This window comes from Octodon degus, unplaced genomic scaffold, assembly GCF_000260255.1.
Source record: "Octodon degus isolate 3935 unplaced genomic scaffold, OctDeg1.0 scaffold00203, whole genome shotgun sequence".
In the NCBI taxonomy this organism is placed as follows: Eukaryota; Metazoa; Chordata; class Mammalia; order Rodentia; family Octodontidae; genus Octodon; species Octodon degus.
Window position 1 is genome coordinate 661,981 of NW_004524779.1, and position 20,776 is coordinate 682,756.

At 56.6% G+C, this 20,776-nt stretch overlaps 1 protein-coding gene across 1 annotated transcript; it reads left to right on the plus strand.

Moving 5' to 3' along the window:
- The first annotated feature begins 1,419 nt into the window (after positions 1-1,419).
- On the plus strand, positions 1,420-17,161 carry Meltf (melanotransferrin). Its single transcript, XM_012517655.1, has 19 exons — positions 1,420-1,448; positions 2,067-2,145; positions 2,209-2,312; positions 2,453-2,508; positions 3,532-3,695; positions 4,942-5,041; positions 5,896-6,078; positions 7,334-7,490; positions 8,351-8,418; positions 9,236-9,423; positions 9,914-10,094; positions 10,492-10,643; positions 11,348-11,444; positions 12,806-12,997; positions 13,172-13,328; positions 13,422-13,489; positions 14,597-14,784; positions 16,506-16,704; positions 17,088-17,161. The coding sequence occupies exons 1-19, from the start codon at positions 1,420-1,422 to the stop codon at positions 17,159-17,161; spliced, it is 2,436 nt and encodes an 811-aa protein (XP_012373109.1).
- The last annotated feature ends 3,615 nt before the right edge of the window (positions 17,162-20,776 follow it).

The following is a 20,776-nucleotide window of genomic DNA, read 5'->3' on the forward strand; positions in this document are numbered from 1 at the left end:
TCTGGCTGGCCCTGATGAGTTGGTCTTAAAGGTGTTCCGTTTCCTTGTCCATAATTTAAGAAGAAAATTTCCTACCCTTAAAACTGTTGTCAAATAAGTACAGAGATACTTGGAATGAGTGAAAAATCCTCACTGGACACACTGATGGAGTTTCCATCTCCCGCTTCATTTAGGCGATCGTGAAGTACCTGTATGCTTTGAGCTCTGCATAAACACTCTTAAAACTAAATTCTAGGGATTTATGGTTTGATTTATTGTGATGTTTAAATAAAAATTGATTTTAGTGTTAATATGTAAAAGTACTCACTTGGGGAACTCTGTGCATGACAGTATTATAGTATGATTGTGTACAATCTGTGAAATTATTTTAAATTATAAGACAGAGATACTCTTCTAACACTATGAAGAAACTGTGAAGTTCTAGAGTCAGCTTATATGAAGAAAATGATGTCTGAATTGGGACAAATGGAGGAAGCAAGCATCATTTTAAGTGTTCAGCTTTGCATCATTAAAAACCTTTCTTAGGATGGTGAGATGGCTCAGTGGTGTAAAGCAGCTACTTAGAACAAGCTTAGCAAAGCACAGGGACCGCGGTTCAATCCCCCAGCACCACATGCCAGCCAGCCCCGCCCCTGGTGGGCTGAGCTGGCCACACACACACACACACACACACACACACAAATAAAAATTAAAAAAAAACAAAAAACAAAAAACAAAAAAAAACCTTTCTTTATGGCCGGCCAGATAGCTTAGCGGATTAAAGCACCTGCTTAGGCAGATGCAGGAGCCAGGGCTTCGATCCATGCCCGCCTGGCCCCTGGGGTGCGCTGAGACAGGCGACTGAGACGGAGCATCGTGGCGCGCGCCTGTAATCCCAGTGCTTGGGAGGCTGAAAACAGGAGACTCACTACGAGTCCGATCTGTGTAGTGAGACCCTGCAGACTTCTGTACTAAATACATTTTTAAAAAATAAATAAGCCTTTCTCTACCACTGGCTGTACTGTTTTAATGTGTATGATAAATAAAATGTAAAGGAGGATGACAAAAAGAGTTGACCTCTCATGCTTACTTTGACTTCTGGGAAGAGGCCGGAGTCGCGGGGTGCCAGACCTGGGCAATAGGGTGGCAGAGGACACAGCCTGTCCACTAGATGGCAGTCGGTGGCAGCAGTTGCTGTATTTTTTTATCGCACCTGATAAAGACACTCCGGAAGGAAGACTCCCAGAATTGCTTCAGAAAATGGCAAGAAGACGAGGGTGGTGGCGGGGGGGAGCATTTTGAGGGGTTAATACCAATGTATTTTTTACCCTAATAAAGTTTTAAAACTTAAAACATTCACTGTGTATTTCGATCACTTCTCTTAGGATGGCATCTCTGTACAGATTAGAGTGGCCCCCTCCTGCCAGGGCCCGAGCAGGCATGGAGAGCAGCTCCACCGCAGGCATGAGGTGAGGACGTCCGCAGAGTCCTCCTGCCTTTCGCACGGCGGAGGGGCCCCCTAGAGAGCGGGCTCCATCGCTCAGGACTACACAGCCGGGCAGGGATAAGGCAAGTGCAGGGCTACGCCCGGCCTGCCTTCCTTGCGCGGCTCGTCCCCGCTTGGTTCTGCGGCTGATAGGAGGAGAGAGGGCTTCCTTCTCGGGCACAGCGGGCTCGGGCGCAGACTCAGAGGACACCCTTTCGCATGTCCTCTTCCGGCTCAAAGGAGATGTCCTTTTCTGGGCACTCACGAGGGTGACGGCTGAAGGTGGGCAAATACGGAGATGAGCCGGAATCACAGGACCTCTGCTCGATTCTATCCAACACAGAGGGTGTCAAGCTGCGCTGTGCACCGGGATGGAGACAGATGGCCATCCCACCCCTGACGTTTTGGATGGAAAGGGTCGGGGTGGGCCTGCGAATGTGCGCGTGCGCTAGAACGATGGTCAGCCCACTCTTTCTCCTTTTTTTTTTTTTTTTTTTTTTTTGAATAGAGAGAGTTCCGTTACGTACCCCAGGCTGGCTTCGAACTCGCGGCGATCTACGAGTGTGGGCTCTGGTTCCAACCACGTGTGTGACCCGGGCAGTCGCCTCCCCTTCCATGCAGAGGCAGTGGCCTACGCCAGCGTGGCCCCCGCCGGCAATGAACGCCAGACCCTGTGCGCAGTGCGTTCAGGAGACTTTAGAGCTCCCTGCAGCTCCGCAAGCTCTGACTCCTCTTCCCCTCAGGCAGGGATCCTGCAGGACAGACGGAGGGACCAGACCCAGCGCGTGGGCCTGCGGATGGAGCCCAGCAGAGGGCGCCGGGGAGCAGTGGAGGTGGCCCCGGCAGGGTGGGGGCGGCTGGGTGGGGCCACCCTGGACATAAGTAGCTAGGCCTGCAGGTGCGGACAGGACAGGAGCCTTCCCAGCTGTGGACTCACCCGGTCAGAGCCAGGCCTACCCCTGCGACTCCTGCACCCTCACCGCCCAGATTAACCATGCGGGTCCCCCTCGAGGCTCTGTGGCTGCTCCTGTGCTTGTGCGCTGGTGAGGTTGCCCTGCTGGGAGCCTCCGGGGCCCCTGGATCCTGAGCAGGGAAGGCGTGAGGACAGCAGGGGTGACCTTGACCCCGAAGTCGCTAGGGCTTCCTGAAGGAGGAAGCCTGAGCCGGGCCTTGGAGAGAGGGTGTGCTGGCTGTGGGTGGGTGGAGGGAGTCTTGAGAGGTGGGGGGACCCCGGAGGGAGCTGCTCTGACGGGAAACACAGAGCAGTTCTGCTCCCCGGCCCGAGACTCCAGACTCGTCCCAAGGATCCAGAGCACAGGCGAACAGGGCACAAAGCTGGGTCTCCTTAGCAGCACCCAAGGAGGTCATGGGACACAGCACTGGGCCAAAGGCCAGGAAGGAGTCGCCACTGGGCCTTGGGAAGAACAATGGCCTTCAGTCCCCGCAGGGGATGAGTGTCACAGGTGCATGGGACAAGATTGGCACTGGGGTCCTCCCGGGACCCCAAGCCAGGAACTCAGGGTCCCAGTGAAGGTCTTCTGGGGACCCTAAGTCTCACACTGTGTACCCAGGCTCACATCCAGCCCCGGAGGTGTGGCTTCTCATGTGTGTTCTTAGAAACAGGCCAGAGAGGTCACTCAGATCCACAGGAGGCACCTGCTAGAGGGGCAGGAACCTGACCCCACCCACCTCCCCTGTGTAGATCACAGGCGCTGGGCCACCTCCATCCCACGTCCCAGCTTATGAGGAGACCCCAGGCCACTGCAAGAAACAAGATGATTCTGGATTCTGTTTTTGTTGCTCTGCCAAAGGGCAGAAACTCGGTGTCTCCCTAGCCCGAGCTCCGTACCCCCCACCCCCACCCCGGCAGAGAAAACCAGTGGGCGACTCTGGAAGTCCCTCCACTCTTCTGTCATGGCTGGTGATGGCCAGGTTCCGAGCCATGCCACTAGTCAGGCTGTGCAAACTAATGGGGTCGCACAGTGCTACCATATCCACGCTCTTCAGCAGCCACAGGCCAGCCAGGTGAGCAGGAGACAGAGTCTCACTGTCCTTGTTGTCCTCAGTGCTCGATGGGCAGCAGGTGACGGAGGTGCGCTGGTGCACCATCTCCAGTGCGGAGCAGGAGAAGTGCGAGAACATGAGCAAGGCCTTCCAGGAAGCCGGCATCCAGCCCTTCGTCGCCTGCATCCAGGCCACCTCGGGCCCCCACTGCATGCAGCTCATCTCGGTGAGGCCTCTGCTGCCTGTCACCCGCCTAGACGGGAGGGAGGGCTCTGAGTGAGGAGCGGCATGTGACAGCCCCCTTTCACATCAGGGAGGGCTGGGTGGTGGGAACAAGGGCTGGCTTGCGGGAAGTGGTGATTCCTAGGGGTCAGCAAAGGGGCTCACTGTGGACAGAGTCACCAGCAGGAGGATTCCAGGTTTCTGAGCAGATGAGGGTGGGGGGATGCTGTTGTGAGGCCCCAGCCTGTCTGCACCCACCTGCGAGGCCAGGCAGGACAGCGAAGAGCAGGTGCTGGGGCAGGAGCCATGGCGTGTGGGTCCTCCCAACAGCTTGGCCCCAGTGCCCAGGACTACCCGATCCTGGGCCTGTGCTGGGCTCTGCCTCCACCTTGGGCCCAGGACATATGAACAAGGCACTACAATTTGTATTTTAAATCAATAAAAAGAAAATTTAAGGTGGATATCCAGGATTGGGTCTGTGTAGACTTTCCTAAAGGGAAAACCAAGCAAACCCGGTATAGCAGCCATGGTGGCAAGGAAAGTAGAAAAACCCACTTTTCATTATCTACCATTCCATGCTACCTTAATTCTTTTTTCCACTCTGCACATGTGGATCCTGTAAAAGTAATGTTTTTTAAAAGAGTATAGTGGGCTAGCAAGATAGCTCAACAAACTAAGTGCCTGCTTAGGCAAGCAAGGGACCAGGGTTCGAGCCTGAGAACTGCATACCACGCCGGCCCTGCCCCAGGATGCAATGAGCAGGCCAACAAATCCGGGAAGGTGGCATATGCCTGTAATCCCAGTGCTGGGGAGGCTGAGACAGGAGGATCACTACCAGCCTGAGCTGCGTAGTGAGACCCCGTACCAAATACATAATAAATTAAATAAATATAAATAAATAAAATAACATAGTTACTATGGAAGGTGTGTTCTTGGCTTGCTAAAAGGGAAGAGTCATGGGCCATTCAAGACTGCGCCAGGTGGCGGTGGTGGCGTGGACCTCCAGGGCTCTGCAAGGCCCTCTGCTTCCTTCCTTTTTTTTTTTTTTTTTTTTTTTTTTTTTTTTTTTCACAACTGGGGATTGAACTCAGGCCCTTGCGCTTGCCAGGGAAGTGCTTATTCTACTGAGCCATCTCCCTGGTGCCCCCTCTGCTTTCTGACTGTGTCCTCGACTTCCCCTCAACTTCCCCTGCTGAGTTATCTCCCTGGCCTTACCTTACCAGGCTGGGCTTATGCTGTGTTTCTTCCAGGCCCAGCAGGCTGATGCCGTCACCCTGGATGGAGAAGCCATTTACGAGGCGGGCAGGGAGCACGGCCTGAAGCCTGTGATGGGCGAGCTGTACGATGGCGGTGAGAGGCGGCTCCAGACAGGCGGGGTCGCCCTGGAGCCCTGTCCTGGAGGCCCAGCCTGAAAGCCCTCTAGGGTCCCCCTAGGTCTCTGAAACTGCAGGGCAGGAGGGACAGGGACCCAGGAACTCTCCCAAGCCTCTTCCTCAAGGGGAGCCCAGCAGCGCCCCCATCTGCTCATGGAGCCCTTCCTGCCACCCTGGTATGGTGCTGAGAGTCAGGTGTCAGCAGTGCCCACAACCCACCTCTGTCAGAGGCTACAGGATGCAAGCAGGGTGGGGACAGGTGGTGGTGCCCAGCGCTGCAGGCAGCTCTGGACCTGGTACACACGGCTGCCTAGGAGAAGCCATCGCTGGCCACGAGTTGAATTAGTGACTGTCCCATGGCACAAGACATAGTCCAGCTCTGCCAGCCAGGCAGCCTGTCCCCTGAAAAGGCCAGTGGGCCTGAAGCACAATGCTGCCTCTTTATTTACTTTATTTATTTATTTATTTATTTATTTATGCTACCAGGGATTGAACTCAGGACCTTGTGCTTGCCAAGCAGGTTCTGATGCTGCTGAGCTATCTCCCTGGCCTTACCTCTTTATTTAATTCAGGCCCACTATTGAGCACGGAGTATGCAAGAGACCCCCTGCTTCTGCCTCAAAGAGCAAAAGTCAGATCACGAACAAACCAGCATCCAAATCTACAGAACTAGAAAGAAAGAGGGTGACTGGGCCAGAGGTAGCCCCAGAGAACCAGCCCACTTAGGTAGCAGGGCCAGCACCAAGTGCATGAGAACGGCACTGCCTGTGCCCAGCCGCGCCCCCAGAGTCCTGTAGCAAGGCCAGCAGCCTTACACCCTTCCTCTCGTAGAGGTTGGGACCTCCTATTATGCTGTGGCTGTGGTCCGGAAGAACTCATCTTTAACCATCAACACCCTGAAAGGCATGAAGTCCTGCCACACGGGCCTGCAGCAGACGGCAGGCTGGAATGTGCCTGTGGGCTTCCTGGTAGAGACCGGCCGCCTCTCGGTGATGGGCTGCGACGTGCTCACAGGTGAGGTCCTCAGGCTGGCACGGGACACTGCCCTCCTTTCCTCCTTTGCCCCAGCTGTCTCTTCTTCCTGCTCCCCACTAGGATGCAGCTGAGTCCCACCACCTCCTCTGGGGGTCTCTCTAGCAGCCCTGGGGAGGCACTTCCTCCCATCTGTGGGCCCCTGCAGAGCATGGCGCATGCTCCTGGTCACCCTGTCCGTGTGACACAGCCGGGCACAGGGCCGCATGCAGGAATGGCTCCCACTAGTAGAGACCCAGTGCAGGACGCAGTGTCCAGAGCATGTCTGTAGCCTTGCTCCATCTGAGATCCAGAGGCCCAATAAGTTGCTTGCTTGCCTCCAGAAAATTTGTACATGGCCAGCAGCACAGGCCAGCAAGAGCCCCCAGAGCCTGTGTCACAGCCAGGTGGCCTCAGTCCTGAAGCACATTTGAAAGAGCTGCCTCAGGGACACAGACAGAAGGGGAGACAGGATCATTCCAGGCAGATATGAGCCCGCAGGGCTGGGCCAGCTCAGGGCAACAGCAGTAGGATGTATCCTTCCTAGCCCAGGACAAACAGGAGTAAAGCGGGTACGCTGAGATCCCGAGAAAAACTTCCTGTCTCAAGTGTGACCTCACACAGGCTGGGGCTCCTGCTCCACCTCCCTCGCTGGCCACACTGTGCTAACTTGGACTTGCGCCCCAGGCTGATACCACAGCCGGAGGCCTCTAGCCGTCCTGCACAATCACTTAGGACTCAATGCTGCCTTCCCTGAACAACTTTTTTTCCTTTTTTCATGTTTTGTTTCTGAGACAGGGTCTCACTGTGTAACTCAGGCTGGTCTTAACTCTCCATGTAGCCCAGGCCGCCCTCCAATTCAGAGCGATCCTCCTGCCTCAGCCTCCCAAGTCCCGGGCCACCACATCAGGCCCCCTGATCAACAGCAGCTGACCTGCCCAGGTGCTTGCTGCCACTCCCATAGACCCAGTTTGGGAATCGCCTATCTGATTCAGTTTCCAGCGTTGCTCAGACTGAAGTTACCAGATGACCAGATTCTCAGCAGTACTCAGCTGGGCGGGGTGGCGCACACCTGCAATCTCAGCCCACAGAAGGCAGAGGCAGGAGGATCCCCAAGGGTTCAAGGCCTGACTGGACTACACAGTGAGACCCTGTCTCAAAAAAACAAAGAAACAACAATGAATGCACCCAGACAGGGACTTGCTGAGCCCAGACTCTGGCTGCTGCCAAGTGATTGCTATCTGCATCTTTTCCACAGCTGTCAGCGAGTTTTTTGGGGGCAGCTGTGTCCCTGGAGCAGGAGAGACCAACCACTCGCTGTCCCTCTGCCATGCCTGCAGGGGTGATGGCTCTGGGAAGAGGGTGTGTGACCACAGCCCCCTGGAGAGATACTACGGCTACAGCGGAGCCTTCCGGTAGGGAGCAGAGAGGCCTCGGGGGTAGTGTGGGCTCCAGGGCATCAAAGTGCCCCTTGTCCTGGGCTGTCTGGTGTAGTTAAAAGAGTGCAGGCCATGAGAGAAGAAAGCAGGGCTCAGGCCACTCTCAGGGCCCCGCTCTGGTGTCTGCAGGCAGCAGGGCGGGCGAGGAGTGGCAGAGTACAGGTGGGCACTTCTGTGACACTTAGGGTAACACCTCCAAGGACCTAAGAACAGCTAAGAACTCATGGCCCAAGTCCACATGTCCAGAAAGGAGGTCTTGGAATCCCTCTGGCCACCTGTCCTCGACGTCCCTACCAGGAGCAGGGAACTCTGGGCATTTGGGGCACGGAGAAAGGAAATAGTGTCCCCCACTTTCCTCATTCTTCCCCACATCCTTCTGCTTTTGGGGTCCCTGGGCTTTTCTGTCATCGGTTTGCCCTCACCCCTGTTCGGTCCCTGCTTATTTTCTGGCTGCAGAGTCCCCAGCAGCCCCTTTGCCCAACAGGGCCCAACCTGATTCTCACACAAGCCAGTGACACGGAGGCCACACAGGTCGCGGGCTCTCTCATCGTGGAGCATTTGGGTGTTAGGCATGGAAGGGTCATTTGCCCCAATCTCCTACCTTGGAGCAGAATTCACAGAAGATGGCAGTGCCTGTGTGACCCTGTCCCTCCCTGGCCTGGCCTTTTCTGATTATGCGGGACCAGGTATCAAAGGCCACTAACTTGGCAAAGCCCAGGGAGCTGGCACTAAGGCTGCAGCACTGGGGACTGGTGCCCCAAGGACCCCTGCAACCCAAGCCAGACCAGAAGGCTGGAGGGCAGCCAGCCCCTAGGCTCATGGTGTCAGCTCTACAGGTGCCTGGCGGAAGGGGCTGGGGACGTGGCCTTCGTGAGACACAGCACCGTGCTGGAGAACACAGATGGTGAGTTTGGATCCAGCACCCCTGAGTCTCTGGGTGACCTTGTGTGAGTACCTTGAGTACCCCCTCTCTGAGTGCCCCAGCTCTGTGGGAGCCCCGGTGCTCTGCACCGGGGGCTGCGCTTAGATTACGTAGCTTCATTTTGTCCATCTCCCCATGAAGATTAGAGTCTGAGAGAGAGAGAGAGAGAGAGAGAGAGAGAGAGAGAGAGAGAGAGAATTTTATTTCTGTTGTGTGGGGGGAATTGTGGGGGGAATTCTTTTAGTAGCTTTGGAGCTAAAAGTTCTCACGATCTCACACATGATCTCTCCCTTCTGTTTCCTAGTGGAGGTCCTTCCCCCATTTTAATTTCAAAGTCATAAAAGCCCCGTCCTGTGGGCCATGCGTGGCTTAGCACCAGCCCCAAGTGTCAGTTTCCGAATATTCCTGCTTGGTGTTGAGCGTCACTTTCAAAATAATCTTGCTTTTCTATAGGAAACAACAAGTTTTCTGGAAAGTTTCCCATACTGTGGGAAAATATGTCAGAAATATAAACTGGGGGAAAAGTGGGGTAGAAAATTACCTATCAGCTATGTACTTGACAACATTAGAAGTAAAATAAAATAGAAGCCAGTAGAGGAGTATCTGTCATTCAGTACTCAGGAGGCTGAGGCAGGAGGATCACCAGGAATACAAGGCCAGACTGGGCTACATAGTGAGATCCTGTCTCAAAAACAAAAACAAACAAAAATAGGGTCAGGCCTGGTATGCATAGCCAGCCGGTCATGGGGCGCTGGGCTTTCACCCCTGCTATACGTCACCTCACTCTCTGGTCCTCCAGGGAAAACCCTGCCCTCCTGGGACAAGGCTCTGCTGTCACAGGACTTTGAGCTGCTGTGCAGGAATGGCAGCCGAGCCAGCGTCACTGAGTGGCGGCGATGCCACCTGGCCCGGGTCCCCGCGCATGCTGTGGTGGTCAGAGCTGACATGGACGAAAAACTCATCTTCCAACTACTTGGTGAGGGCCAGGTGAGGTGGGCACCCACTCCTCAGAGCTCTGGGTTCCGCTGCTTGCCAGGTTGGGAGCTCGGAGCAAAGACCAAGACCCAGAGACTCTGCTTTGGGACCCTGGGAGCTAGCGGGAGCCCTGGAGCCCCAGCCTCCTCTCCGTTCTAAGCCTCTGAGAACCTCAGCCGGAGCATGTGAGCGCAGAGAGGATGACATCTGTAGCACATTTCAGAGCACTCCGAGACCTCACTGCACTGGCCACACTGTGACCACAATCTACCCCGTGACCCCTGGGGGCCCCGCCCCTGCCTGACATTGCCTGTGGTAGGGACCTACCTGCCTGCCCTTCCCCCACAGCCCCCTGAGCTGGGCCATGCGTCCTGTGCCCAAAGGGCAGGGTGTGAAGTGGACTGCATGGGGCCCTCCAGAGGAGGGGCAGGGTGGTGGGAAGCGGCAGCAGTGGCCACACCGCACCACCCTCACCAGCCGCCCTGGCCACCCTGCCACACAGCTGCTGTTCAACCACGAGGGCAGCACCTTCCAGATGTTCAGCTCAGAGGCCTACGGCCAGAGGGACCTGCTGTTCAGGGACACCACTGTGGAGCTGGTACCCATTGGTACACAGACCTATGAGGCATGGCTGGGCCGAGACTACCTGCAAGCCATGAAGGGCCTGTTCTGTGACCCCAACCGTAAGTCCCTGTCCCTGCTCTTGCCACACCAGGGCTCTCTGGGGAGGTAACCCAGGAAGATGTCCCAGGGCATCTGTGAGAACCTGTCGCTTCCCCTCGTTGGCCCCCTGGCACCTGGGGAGGCAGCATCTCTGCCCTTGCCAGATGTAGAAATGCAGGCCTATAATCCCAGCACTCAGGAGGCCGAGGCAGGAGGATCACTGCGAGTTTTAAGGCACCCTGGGCTACATAGTGAGACTTGTCTCAAACCCACTCCTGCCTCCAGCCCCCCAGTCCCATAAATCCCACCCTGCTGCCAAGGATACAGGGTAGCGGACACTGAGACAGAAACACTGATGCCATGCACAACCCCATGGAAAAGGGACCCTAAACCTTTCTGAACAAAACCCCCAAACAGAGCTACCCCACTTCCTGCGCTGGTGTGTGCTGTCCACGCCAGAGTTCCGAAAGTGTGGCGACATGGCGCTGGCCTTCAATCGACAGAAGCTCAAGCCAGAGATCCAGTGCGTGTGGGCCGACGCCCCGCTGCAGTGCATGAAGCAGATCCAGGTGTGCTGGTGCGGCCAGAGGACAGGAGGGCCAATGCAGGGTGGCGGGTGTCTCCTGCGATGAGCCCAGAGAGGCAGGGGATCACCACAGGCCCGGAGTGATCACGTGGCCTGTGAAGTCCTGCTCCTCCTTGAGACTTAGTTTCTCTATGTTCATAGCAGGGGTGAGCTCATGTCCCTCCCAAGGCTATCAGCTGCCCCTTTGCAGGGCTCTGGGCTACCTGTCCAGAAGCTTCAGAAGGGACAAGTCAGGTGCAGGGGTCCTGGAGGACTCTGGGCCTGCCCTTTTTATTTTTTCTTGTGAGAGCTTGTCTCCCTAAGTCACTAAGTTGCCCAGACTGGGCCAACTTGTGGCCAGAGCGCTGGCAGAAGCAGCCACCTTGTAAGACCTGGGCCACGGCTCCTCTGCACACCCATCAGCTGACATGCAACGTGCTCACATCGGAGGGCACGTTAGGCCTCTGCGGCCAGCAAGCCACGGCTCCCTACCCCCAGCAGGAGGTGGGCCTGGTGCTGCGCTGTTCCTGGAATGGGATGGCAGCATCCCTGCGAGTGACTCACTGCCCTCCAGGCCAGGCTCCTCCATAGCAGAGGAAGAGACAGATGGGCAGGACAAGTGCCACCCCAGGGACGGGCCCTGCCGCTGCCATTGGGCCCCTATGTCCAGAAGCATTCTGGATCCTGGCCACTCCCCATTCCCTTCAGGCTGGGCACATCGATGCCGTGACTCTGGGGGGTGAAGACATTTACAGAGCAGGGAAGACATTTGGGCTGGTCCCAGCAGCCGGGGAGTCCTACGCTGGTAAGTGCCACCCAGATGGGGGCTCTGGTATCTTTATAAATAGGGAAACTTGCCCCCTCTGCCATGGGCAGACACTCCACGGACACCCCCACCAGTGCCTCTGTGCCTCTGGTGGCTGCCTTCTGTCACAGAAGAGCCCTGGGCCTCACCTTCCCCATCTATGCAGTGAATATCTCTAAAAAGAATTATCTCAACCCTCTGGGAGGCTGAGGCAGGAGGATTCTGAGTGTGAGTAAGGCCCAGAAAACTTAGTGACTTAGAGAGACCCTGTTTCAAAATAAAAAATTAAGAAAGGGCTGGGGATGTAGCTCAATGCAAAAACTCTCTTTAATCTCTAGTACCAAAAGATAAATCCTGAGACAGAAACTGAAAAGCCTAAAACACTAACAGGCCATGGACCAAAGTCCACCCAGCCCGTGGGTCCCCTGCTAATAAACGGGTAGAAAAACCATTTGCAGTTCTGGATGTTGTCACATCTGGCTCCTGGCCAGGGAACCAAAAATGTCGCACCAGTGTTCTGCTGTCTACGAACCCACCAGGATGGTAACCCCAGCCGCAGTAAAATACTAGCGGGTTGAAGCTTAACGAAAGAAAAACACTTCACTTGTAAAGAAGAAAAGGAAGGAGGAGGAAAGGAGAAGGGAGACAGCTACCCTGGTAGTGAAGAATCAGGTAGGGGACTCCAGAAAGATGGAGGACCCGGGCCCTTTGTTCCCAGCTGATTGTCTAGGGGGCTGAGTGACCCCCCTCGACTTGGACTAGCTTCTGGGGACCTCGTCTAATGCCCTGTGCACTTGGTGGTTCGTGTGCAGCTTCTTTCTGGCCGTTTCCTTGTCCTTGACTGACCTTTTAAGGCATATCTTCGGAGTGGGCGGCTAGCTGGCAAGGGCATGCCTTCTCCGTGGCTGTCTTAGAGTGAGTAAGGGGGCCTGTGGATGTCCACTACCTCTGTGATGGGCAGCCTTGGCTTCTCCCAATGGTGGAGGCCCAGGGAAGGGGCCGGTGGCCCTCTCTTGTCATCTCATTCACACCTCCTGGTGGTCCGAGCAGCAAACTTGTGCTGGCCTGATCCCTTCCACTAGGCCGCAAGAGATCTCCAGGCTTAGAGAAAAATCTGCAGGCTTCTGAGCCTTAAGGGAACTGCCACCAGGCTATAAATGGAGGAAGGCCCAGTGAGGACTTGGGGTGGAAGGGGATCTAAGTTGACAGTGGAGCCACCCAGACCACTGGGGACCTGCTGGCCCTGTCCTGAGCAACCTGGCCTCAGGCTGGGCCCCCCAGGTGGGTCACCACTGTCTCATGGAGAAGTATGGGGCAAGGATTGGAGGGACAGCCCCTGTGTGACATCCCTGTGTCCTCAGAGAACAGTAGCATCGTGTACTATGCGGTGGCCCTGGTGAGGCGGGACAGCTCCTCCGCCTTCAATCTGAATGAGCTGCGTGGCAAGCACTCCTGCCACCCCAGTGTGGACAGCCTTGCTGGCTGGACCGTGCCCGTGGGTGCCCTCATCCACAGGGGCTCCATCCGGCCCCCAGACTGCAACGTGATCAGAGGTACCATCCCCAGGGACATGGGCCGGTCCTCCTCAGTCACCCACTATGTATAGCTTAGGAGGTAGTGAGTTTCCCATTGCTGGGGGCGTGCCAGCAAAGGCTGAAGGACATACCTCCTCCCTGGCTCTCTTTCTGCTGTGGTGGCCCCTGTTCACCACCCGTCCCCTCTGCCAGGGGTGAGCGAGTTCTTCAATGGCAGCTGTGTGCCTGGGAGTGAGGCCAGGAAATATCCGTCCTCACTGTGTGCAGCCTGTGTGGGGGATGAAAAGGGCCGAAACAAGTGTGTGGCCAACAGCCAGGAGAGGTACTTCAGCGACAGCGGAGCCTTCAGGTATGCAGCAGCAGGTGGGGGTAGAGGGACCTGGGGTGGCCCCGGCGGGGACCCTCCTCCTTCAACACCTGCTGGCCCTCTCTCCCGTGGCAGGTGCCTGGTGGAAAGGGCAGGGGAAGTCGCCTTTGTGAAGCACACGACTGTCTTTGACAACACAAACGGTACCTGAGGGGCTGGGGCCAATGCAGACCCATCTTGGGGCTGTTTGCTGTCCCCAACACAATCTAGGCCTCAGGGGCTGTTGGGTTTGGGGGCCTCAGAGAACTCAGTCTGAAAGACTCAAGGCAGGGCTCACCCAGACGTGTGACACAGGCAGGCCTTCCCCCAGAGTTACCCCAGGACCCCAGACCGAGCCGTGAGCTCCCACAGGCTGCCAGGTCTCCGTGCCAGCCCACTCCCAACTGGAACTGTGGACTATTCAAAGGTCCCACGTTGCTCCCCAACATCTAGCACCCAGATTTGTGCTACCCTGCCAGGCCTTGAAGCCCTACGTGCTGGAGCCTCCTGGCCTCCGCTGGGTCCTAACATCTCTCTCTCCAAGCCTCACCCCAAAAGGCACAGCTGGGGCCGGGAAGGGCACCGCCCTCTGTCGGGGCCAGCAAGACACACAGTGGGAGACGTCAGTATTTCACAACTCAGATCCTGGGAGAGCAATGTGCAGTGAGGCCCCCACGCCGGCCGCTTCCCCTTTATCCTTAGCTCCACCCAGAGCCCGCCTGGCATGGCCTCTGGAATCCGTGAATGCACGGAAGTGCGAGACTGTGGCTCCCCAGGTAGCGTTGCTCAGGACACCGGGGACCCGCCACCAGCTTCAACAGTGCTGCGCTGGTGGCCCAGAGTACAGATTCCTGCCCCCAGCAGAACTGAACAGTGAGATTCTTGGCCAGTGCAGGCCCTTGGAATGCCCCTTGCACCACAGATGTCAGCATGGCCCCTCAGTTAGAGAATTTCTGTGTGCAGTACACAGTCCATCACTACCTTCCATGCCCAGGCCTGAGGATATAACACATGACAAGATTCCTTGCCTGGAAAGGGTGAAGAGCCTCAGTTTCCACACCTGTAAAATGGGGCCGATGATGTTCACCCTGCATTACTTTGATGGCTGCAAAGCGCTAGTCACAGAGCAGATGCTCCCCAGTCCCTACTAATCCAGGCCCACACTCCTCCTCCACCTGGTGTAGCTCTGACAATGGAACAGAGCTCTGGGTCTTCCCAGCAAAGGTTCTAAGACCTGGCCCACACTTTTCCCCACCTCACACTGTCCCCAGGCTACAGTACGGAGCCCTGGGCAGCCGAGCTCAGGCAGCAGGACTACCAGCTGCTGTGCGCCAATGGGGCGCGCGCGGAGGTTCACCAGTTCCAAGCCTGCAGCCTGGCCAGGATCCCAGCCCACGCTGTCATGGTGCGGCCGGACACCAACCCCTTTGCTGTGTACGGGCTCCTAGACAAGGCGCAGGTGAGCCAGTGCAGCAGGTGTCACCAAGCCAGGGGTGGCAGTGCTGAGCCAAAAGCAGCAGTGCAGACCAGAAGCAGCCTCAGGGAAACTGGGGGGCAGGAGGTGGGGTGGGAGGAGGATCTGTGCTTTCCACTGGCCCAGGGTCCTTCCCCCAGCACTGACCCCTCTGTCTCCTGCATCATTGTTTCCTTCTCAACAGGGCCACTTGGGCCAACACACAAATATGCTATTCTTCCCACTGTCTGTGAAAAATAAACGCAGTCTCTCCTGCTTATATCCTCTTATAACCAGAACCCCAGCCCCTTTAGAGCAAGGTCCCTCCAGAGCTTTGTCTCTGTCCTGGCGCAGTCTCCTCTGGTCTTTCTCAAGGGTAGAGCCGACTCCCACCCTCATCAAGGTCACAGTGACCCATGCAGACAAATCCAAGGCCATCATGTTCCTCACCCCTGAGCGGCGCTGACCTCAGCCCCCTCCTCCCAGGGTTCAAATCCCTTCCTGTGGCCCCCCAGAGCCTACCTCCATCTCCTCAGGTCTCCCTGAATAAGCCTTCTTGTCTGTCCGCATGCACTGCCTTACTGACCTCATCTGGCCTCATGTCGTGATATACCACCCCCCATGGGCAGTTTCTATGTGTCTGTCTCCACCTCTCCTACTGCTGGTGCATCGAATCCTTCACAGCTGCACACCCAAGACACATCTAGAATCCAAACCTGGGAAATGCTGGGTGTGGTGGCACATGTCTGTAATACCAGCTCTTGGGAGGCAGAGGCAGGAGGATCTTTTTTAGTTCAAGACCAGCCTGGGCTACAAAGTAAGCTCAAGGCCAACTTGAACTTCACAGTGATATCCTGTCTCAAAAGACAAACAAAAAACAGGATGTCTGAGGAGCCCTGGTTTCTAACCCCTTTGGCGCTGTCCTCCCACCAGGGCAGACTTGCAGAGTTCCTGGCTCTCTGGGCCTGGCCCTAAAGTTTGAAATCACCTTCTCCATGGGGTCCCTCTGTCCCAGCCCCTCCATCCTCCGGGCCTTGGGCTTCTCAGGGGGGCCCCCTAGGTCCTCTGAAGCAATGTGGGAGGAGTCCTTGTGGGTGTGCATTTCTCTGGGGAGAAGGCTGACAGTTCTATGAGATCTTCAAGAAATCAGTCTGTGCGTCCCCTCCAAAAAAACTGACAGCCACTTACTTCTGCCCACGTGATGATGACCCAGTGCTGACCAACACGTGTGCATTCTCTCCAGACGTCCTCTGTTTACAGAGGGGCCCAGCATGTCTCCTGCTGCTTTCAGGCTCCTTTCAGGTCTTCCAAAGTTTCAACACAAAGATCCCCAGCAGGGATGGAAGAGTGAAGGTATCACAGGAAGGGATGTCCCCACTGCACCTGCCTTCCTATAAATTGCACACTTCCATTCTGCACCCCAGAGCTGGTTTGGAGTCACATTCCAGAATGACTTTTTTTTTTTTTTTTCTCGGAACTGGGAATTGAACTCAGGCCCTTGTGCTTGCCAGGGAAGCGCTTATTCCGCTAAGCCATCCCCTTGGCCCCTTCCAGAATGACGTCTCGGGATGGTATCTCTGGACATCACTCTTCACACTGTGACAGAGGCCCATAGTGCTCATGCTGTGGACCTCTGATCAGGCTTGGCCACCTGCGGTCACTTAGTTTTGGGTCCCCTGATGACCTGTAAGGTCCCACGAAAGTTAGGTGACTTGTGGTACTTCCAGGAGCTGTATGGAGATGACCACAATAAGAACGGGTTCCAGATGTTTGACTCCTCCAGATATGGTGGCCAAGACCTGCTTTTCCAGGACGTTACGGTCCAGCTGGTGCCTGTGGCAGAGAAGAGCTCGTACCTCGCGTGGCTGGGGCCTGACTACGTGAGAGCGATGGAGGGGATCCTGACCCCACCATGCTCGGGGCCAGGTAGGCTGTGGGCTGCAGGTGGGCAGTGTGACAGCCCCAAGGAGGGGCCCTGGCACATCCAACAGCACCATTCAGAGCTACACCCCAAAACCCTGCAGTAGCTGGAGGGTATGGCAGGCCTTGGGAACGCCGAGCAGAGGCATCTGTTGCACAGATAATCAAAGTGCAGTGTCCAGGGAGGCTGTGACAGTTTCCACAAGGACACTGGCCGTGTCACCCACATAGACCTGGATAATGAGCATCACTGAGGATGTGGATAGCAGCACAAATATGCAGGTGGTGTGCTCAGAAATGCAGGGGCATGGAAAGAAAGGAGGGGAAGAAATGGGGAACAGGGCAGAATGTGGCGGCAGTGCCCTAAGCGGCTGTTCCCCTCACACCAGGCACTGTCCCCCGGGTCTCCTGGCTGCTCCTGCTGCCCCTCACTGCTGGCCTCGTCCTCCTGAGCATCCTCTGAGAGCAGCCCTGGCCAGCTCACCTCCCCGGACTGCACGCGAGGCCAGGAGAATCTGGATGGAGAGGACTGCGGGGACCTCCCACAGCTCTGCGCTCACCAAGCAGTGCTAATGCCACGGCCCCCACCAGGGCCCCCGGCTCTGGACCACGGCCCAGTCACGCCACCCAGCTGGCTCGGCACCCCAGACCTGCAGCCTCCCACCTGCAGCCTCCCAGGCGGGTTGCTGGGGAGACAGCGGGGTGGCCTCCCAAGGCCCCTCGGCTGTGCAGCACCAGGGAGATGCGAACGCCACCAGTCACATGCCTGCACCCGCTGGCTCGCTGTCCCCAGGGCCCCAAGAGCCTGCCTCCCTCCTTTGTGTCAACAAAGGTGGCTACAAGTGTGGCTGCAGCCAGGTCCCAGAGGGGCACGGTGACGCCCCTCGGCCTCAGACAGTAGCGTCCAGCCAGAGCCGGGCTGTGAGGACGCAGTCCAACAGGGATCTTTGGAGGAAAGAACTGCCCAAAGAAGCTTCTAAGGGAAGGTCTTCTGTCAGCTGGGGACTGTGGCCCTGCCTCCTGCCTATGCCTGAAAATGGGAGGCACGGGCCTGGGGTGTCCCGCCTTTGGCACCTCAGCTGAGCCCATGCTCTGGGGGCATAATTACTGTAGGGCTCAGCTGCAGATTACCTTCCCTCCTGCCTCGTGATGCCCCCCCCCCACCTCAGCCTACTCCTGGACACTGTCACTGTGTGGTCTCCAGACTGAAGGAGCAGGAGACAGCATATCAGGCCTCACCCTGAGGCCCCCTGAGAAGCTGGGCAGGGAATCCAAGACTGGGAGATGGGGTGCGGGGATGAGGCCTATGCCCCAGGCCCCACACCTCCTGCGTCCAAAGGGTGAGTCCCCCACCCTGGCACAATGAAAGCCAGAGCAAGGCCTCTCTCCTATCCATCTCGCCGTTGTTCTCTGAGGAGTCAGAAAAAGTTTTCTGGAACTGCCACCTCTTATTTTGAATTTTGCTCCCTTGAAAAAATAAATGAAGAGAAAGAGAAGAAACAGGAATAAGCAGCCTTCGTCAGTCGGCTGGGAGCTGCGTGGGCCTGGAGCTATTTGTGTTCCAGTCTGTGGGGGCCTAAGGCATGGGATGACAGGCCAAGTTCCTGGTGGCGCCCTTATCTGTGGGCGCCTGAGCAGGAGGCTCAGCAGTGTTCTGCTCACGACAGCAGCGCCCTAAGGAGTTCTGGTCACCCCACTTCGAGGGGACAGGAGCCAGGCCTCTGAGGCGCAGCTTGGTACCTCAAGGTCTCCTACTGATGACTAATCTCTCCTCTTGCTAAGGAAGACATAGGTAAAGAGCAGCAGTGAGTCCTGGGCGGCAGCTGATCGTCGGGCGATGGGAAGGGGCCGCTGCTGTTTGTGTTAATGAAGGACGTTTGTTTCTGAATTAAAACTCAACAACCCTGTGCCCAGAATGTGGATGCAATCAGAAACTCTGCCGCATCCCTTGGTTTCCTTGGGCGCCGGAGGGCCTGTGCCACTCAGCTCAGCACCCTCCTGCCAGGGAGCTCTTCCCTGGGCTGCCTCCCTGGCTCCCGTGGTGCCCCCAGCCTCCTGGAGCCTGCTCCTCAGGCACCTCCACTGCCCCCGCCTCACACCTCCAACGCCTCCACTCCAACGTGAGCCACCCACACCTCTTCCCAGCGGGCTGAGCCCAGGAGGGCAGGAGGAGGGAGCCAGCTCCAGTCCTCCCGGTGGGTGGCCGGTGGGTGGCCGAGTGGCCCCAGTCAGGGCTTTTCATCACTCTCCCAAGGCTCCTCCCTGCCCTGTCCCTGTCACTGCAGCCCTTGGTCACAGCTGGGTCTTGCCTGCCAGGGCACATGGGCCACGTCCTCTGCTGTCCGCCCCTTCATCATCATGAGGCCAGGTGACCTTAAGCAGAGGTCACACGGCGCTGGTGGAGTCTCCGGAGCTCTGCTGCGGCTCCTGCTTCCCACGCTGAACCTGCAGGCCCAGATGGTGAAGCTGTACTGGGAAATCCTCTTCCCTCAGCCTCCCAAGTGGGTTATGCGGCTACCCCACCAGGCCAGGCCGAGTTTCTAGAACAGCAAGATACTGGAAGCGTCTGAATGCCCCTTGGTATTGAGACAGACGTACAAAAGCCGGCCTGCACTTTCTGCCTCGTGCAGTCTATGGTCGTTAGGTGAAGGGTACTATATTTACTGAGGTAGAAAGACTCCGTGACATACTGTTGAGCAAAAAGAGCAGGTTACAAAACAGCCTGTGGTCCCATTACCATAAAACTGCACACACAACTCACACAGTCACACTTACACGCACACACAGAGCTGTCTGGAAATCTGTTCACCAAACTGTTCACAGTGACTCTCTCCAGGTGGTCGGATTTAGGGGCGATTTCTACCTCCTTTTAAACTTTCAATTTTTTTCTTTAAACTGTCTATTTTGAATTTTAAAGCACACTAAAGAGATTTTTGTTGTTGCTTTTGTTCAATACCAGGGATCAAACTCAGTACCTTGCACTTTGCAGGCAGGCAGTTATGCCTCTGAGCTATCACCCCAGCCCAAAGCACCCTAAATTATTAACTATTTTCATCGTGGAATACATAAATAAGCAAACCAAGAAAAAATAAAATACAGCATGTTTGCAGTGCCCGAGCCTCCTCCTGGTCTCTGGCTAAGTGGATGTGGCCCTGCCAATAAGCAGCCCTGTGACCTTTGAGGACTGTCACCTTCAGAGCCCCTGCTTCCTCCGAGAGCACCTGCTTCATGGGTTGGGTGGGGGAGGAAACGTGGGGACCCAGAGTCTGCCTGATTCTGTGGCCCCATAAACTCTGTATCTGTCCCTTCAGCCCCTTCTTCTCCAGCACAACCACCACCTGTGGTCCCGAGCCCAGCACTGCCACAGGCAGTGGGCAGGGTGAGGCTGCCCTCCGCAAGCAGACTGACATCCAGGCTCCAGGTGCCAAGCATTGTCTGGCCTGGGGGCTTGGGCCTGGGGTCAGACAGACATGTCAGGCTGGGTGTGGGCCCCTCTGCCCTCCCTGACTCCCAGGCCATGTGGGCCCCAGCGAATCAGCTGGGACCACCAGTCCACTCACTGCCCCATCTCACAGGAAGCCAGGACCACAAGGGAGACAGGACTTTGTGCCAATGGGACTTCACCATCATGGCTTCAGACTTGAGCCCCGAGGTTGGCTCTTTGCAATGACGTAATAGACACAGGGCACAGTGACCAGCACATCCCTTCTACTGTTTCTATAGCCAATTTGCCACAGCTGTGGGCCCGAGGTCCTCGCTGCCAGTGAGTGGCCCAAGGCCAAAATCCCACTCTACAGTCAGTCCCAGTGTCCCTCCTGGAACTGTCCTGAGCTCCTTACCCAGAAAACAGGCTGTGAAACAGGAGCCCCAGGATGCAGCCGCCATCCCTGCACACTCAGGGGCCTGGCCTTGCTCCTGCATCGGCGCTCACAGGCCGAGGGACAGGGCGTCTTGATAGTGAGGACACAGTGGAGGCCTTTGCTGAGGGCCAAACCAGGCCCCAGAGCAGCGCGTCCCCCCTTGGCCAGGGCAGGCCCTTCCAGTGCCACCTGCTCCTTGCAGCCTTGCTAGAAGTGAG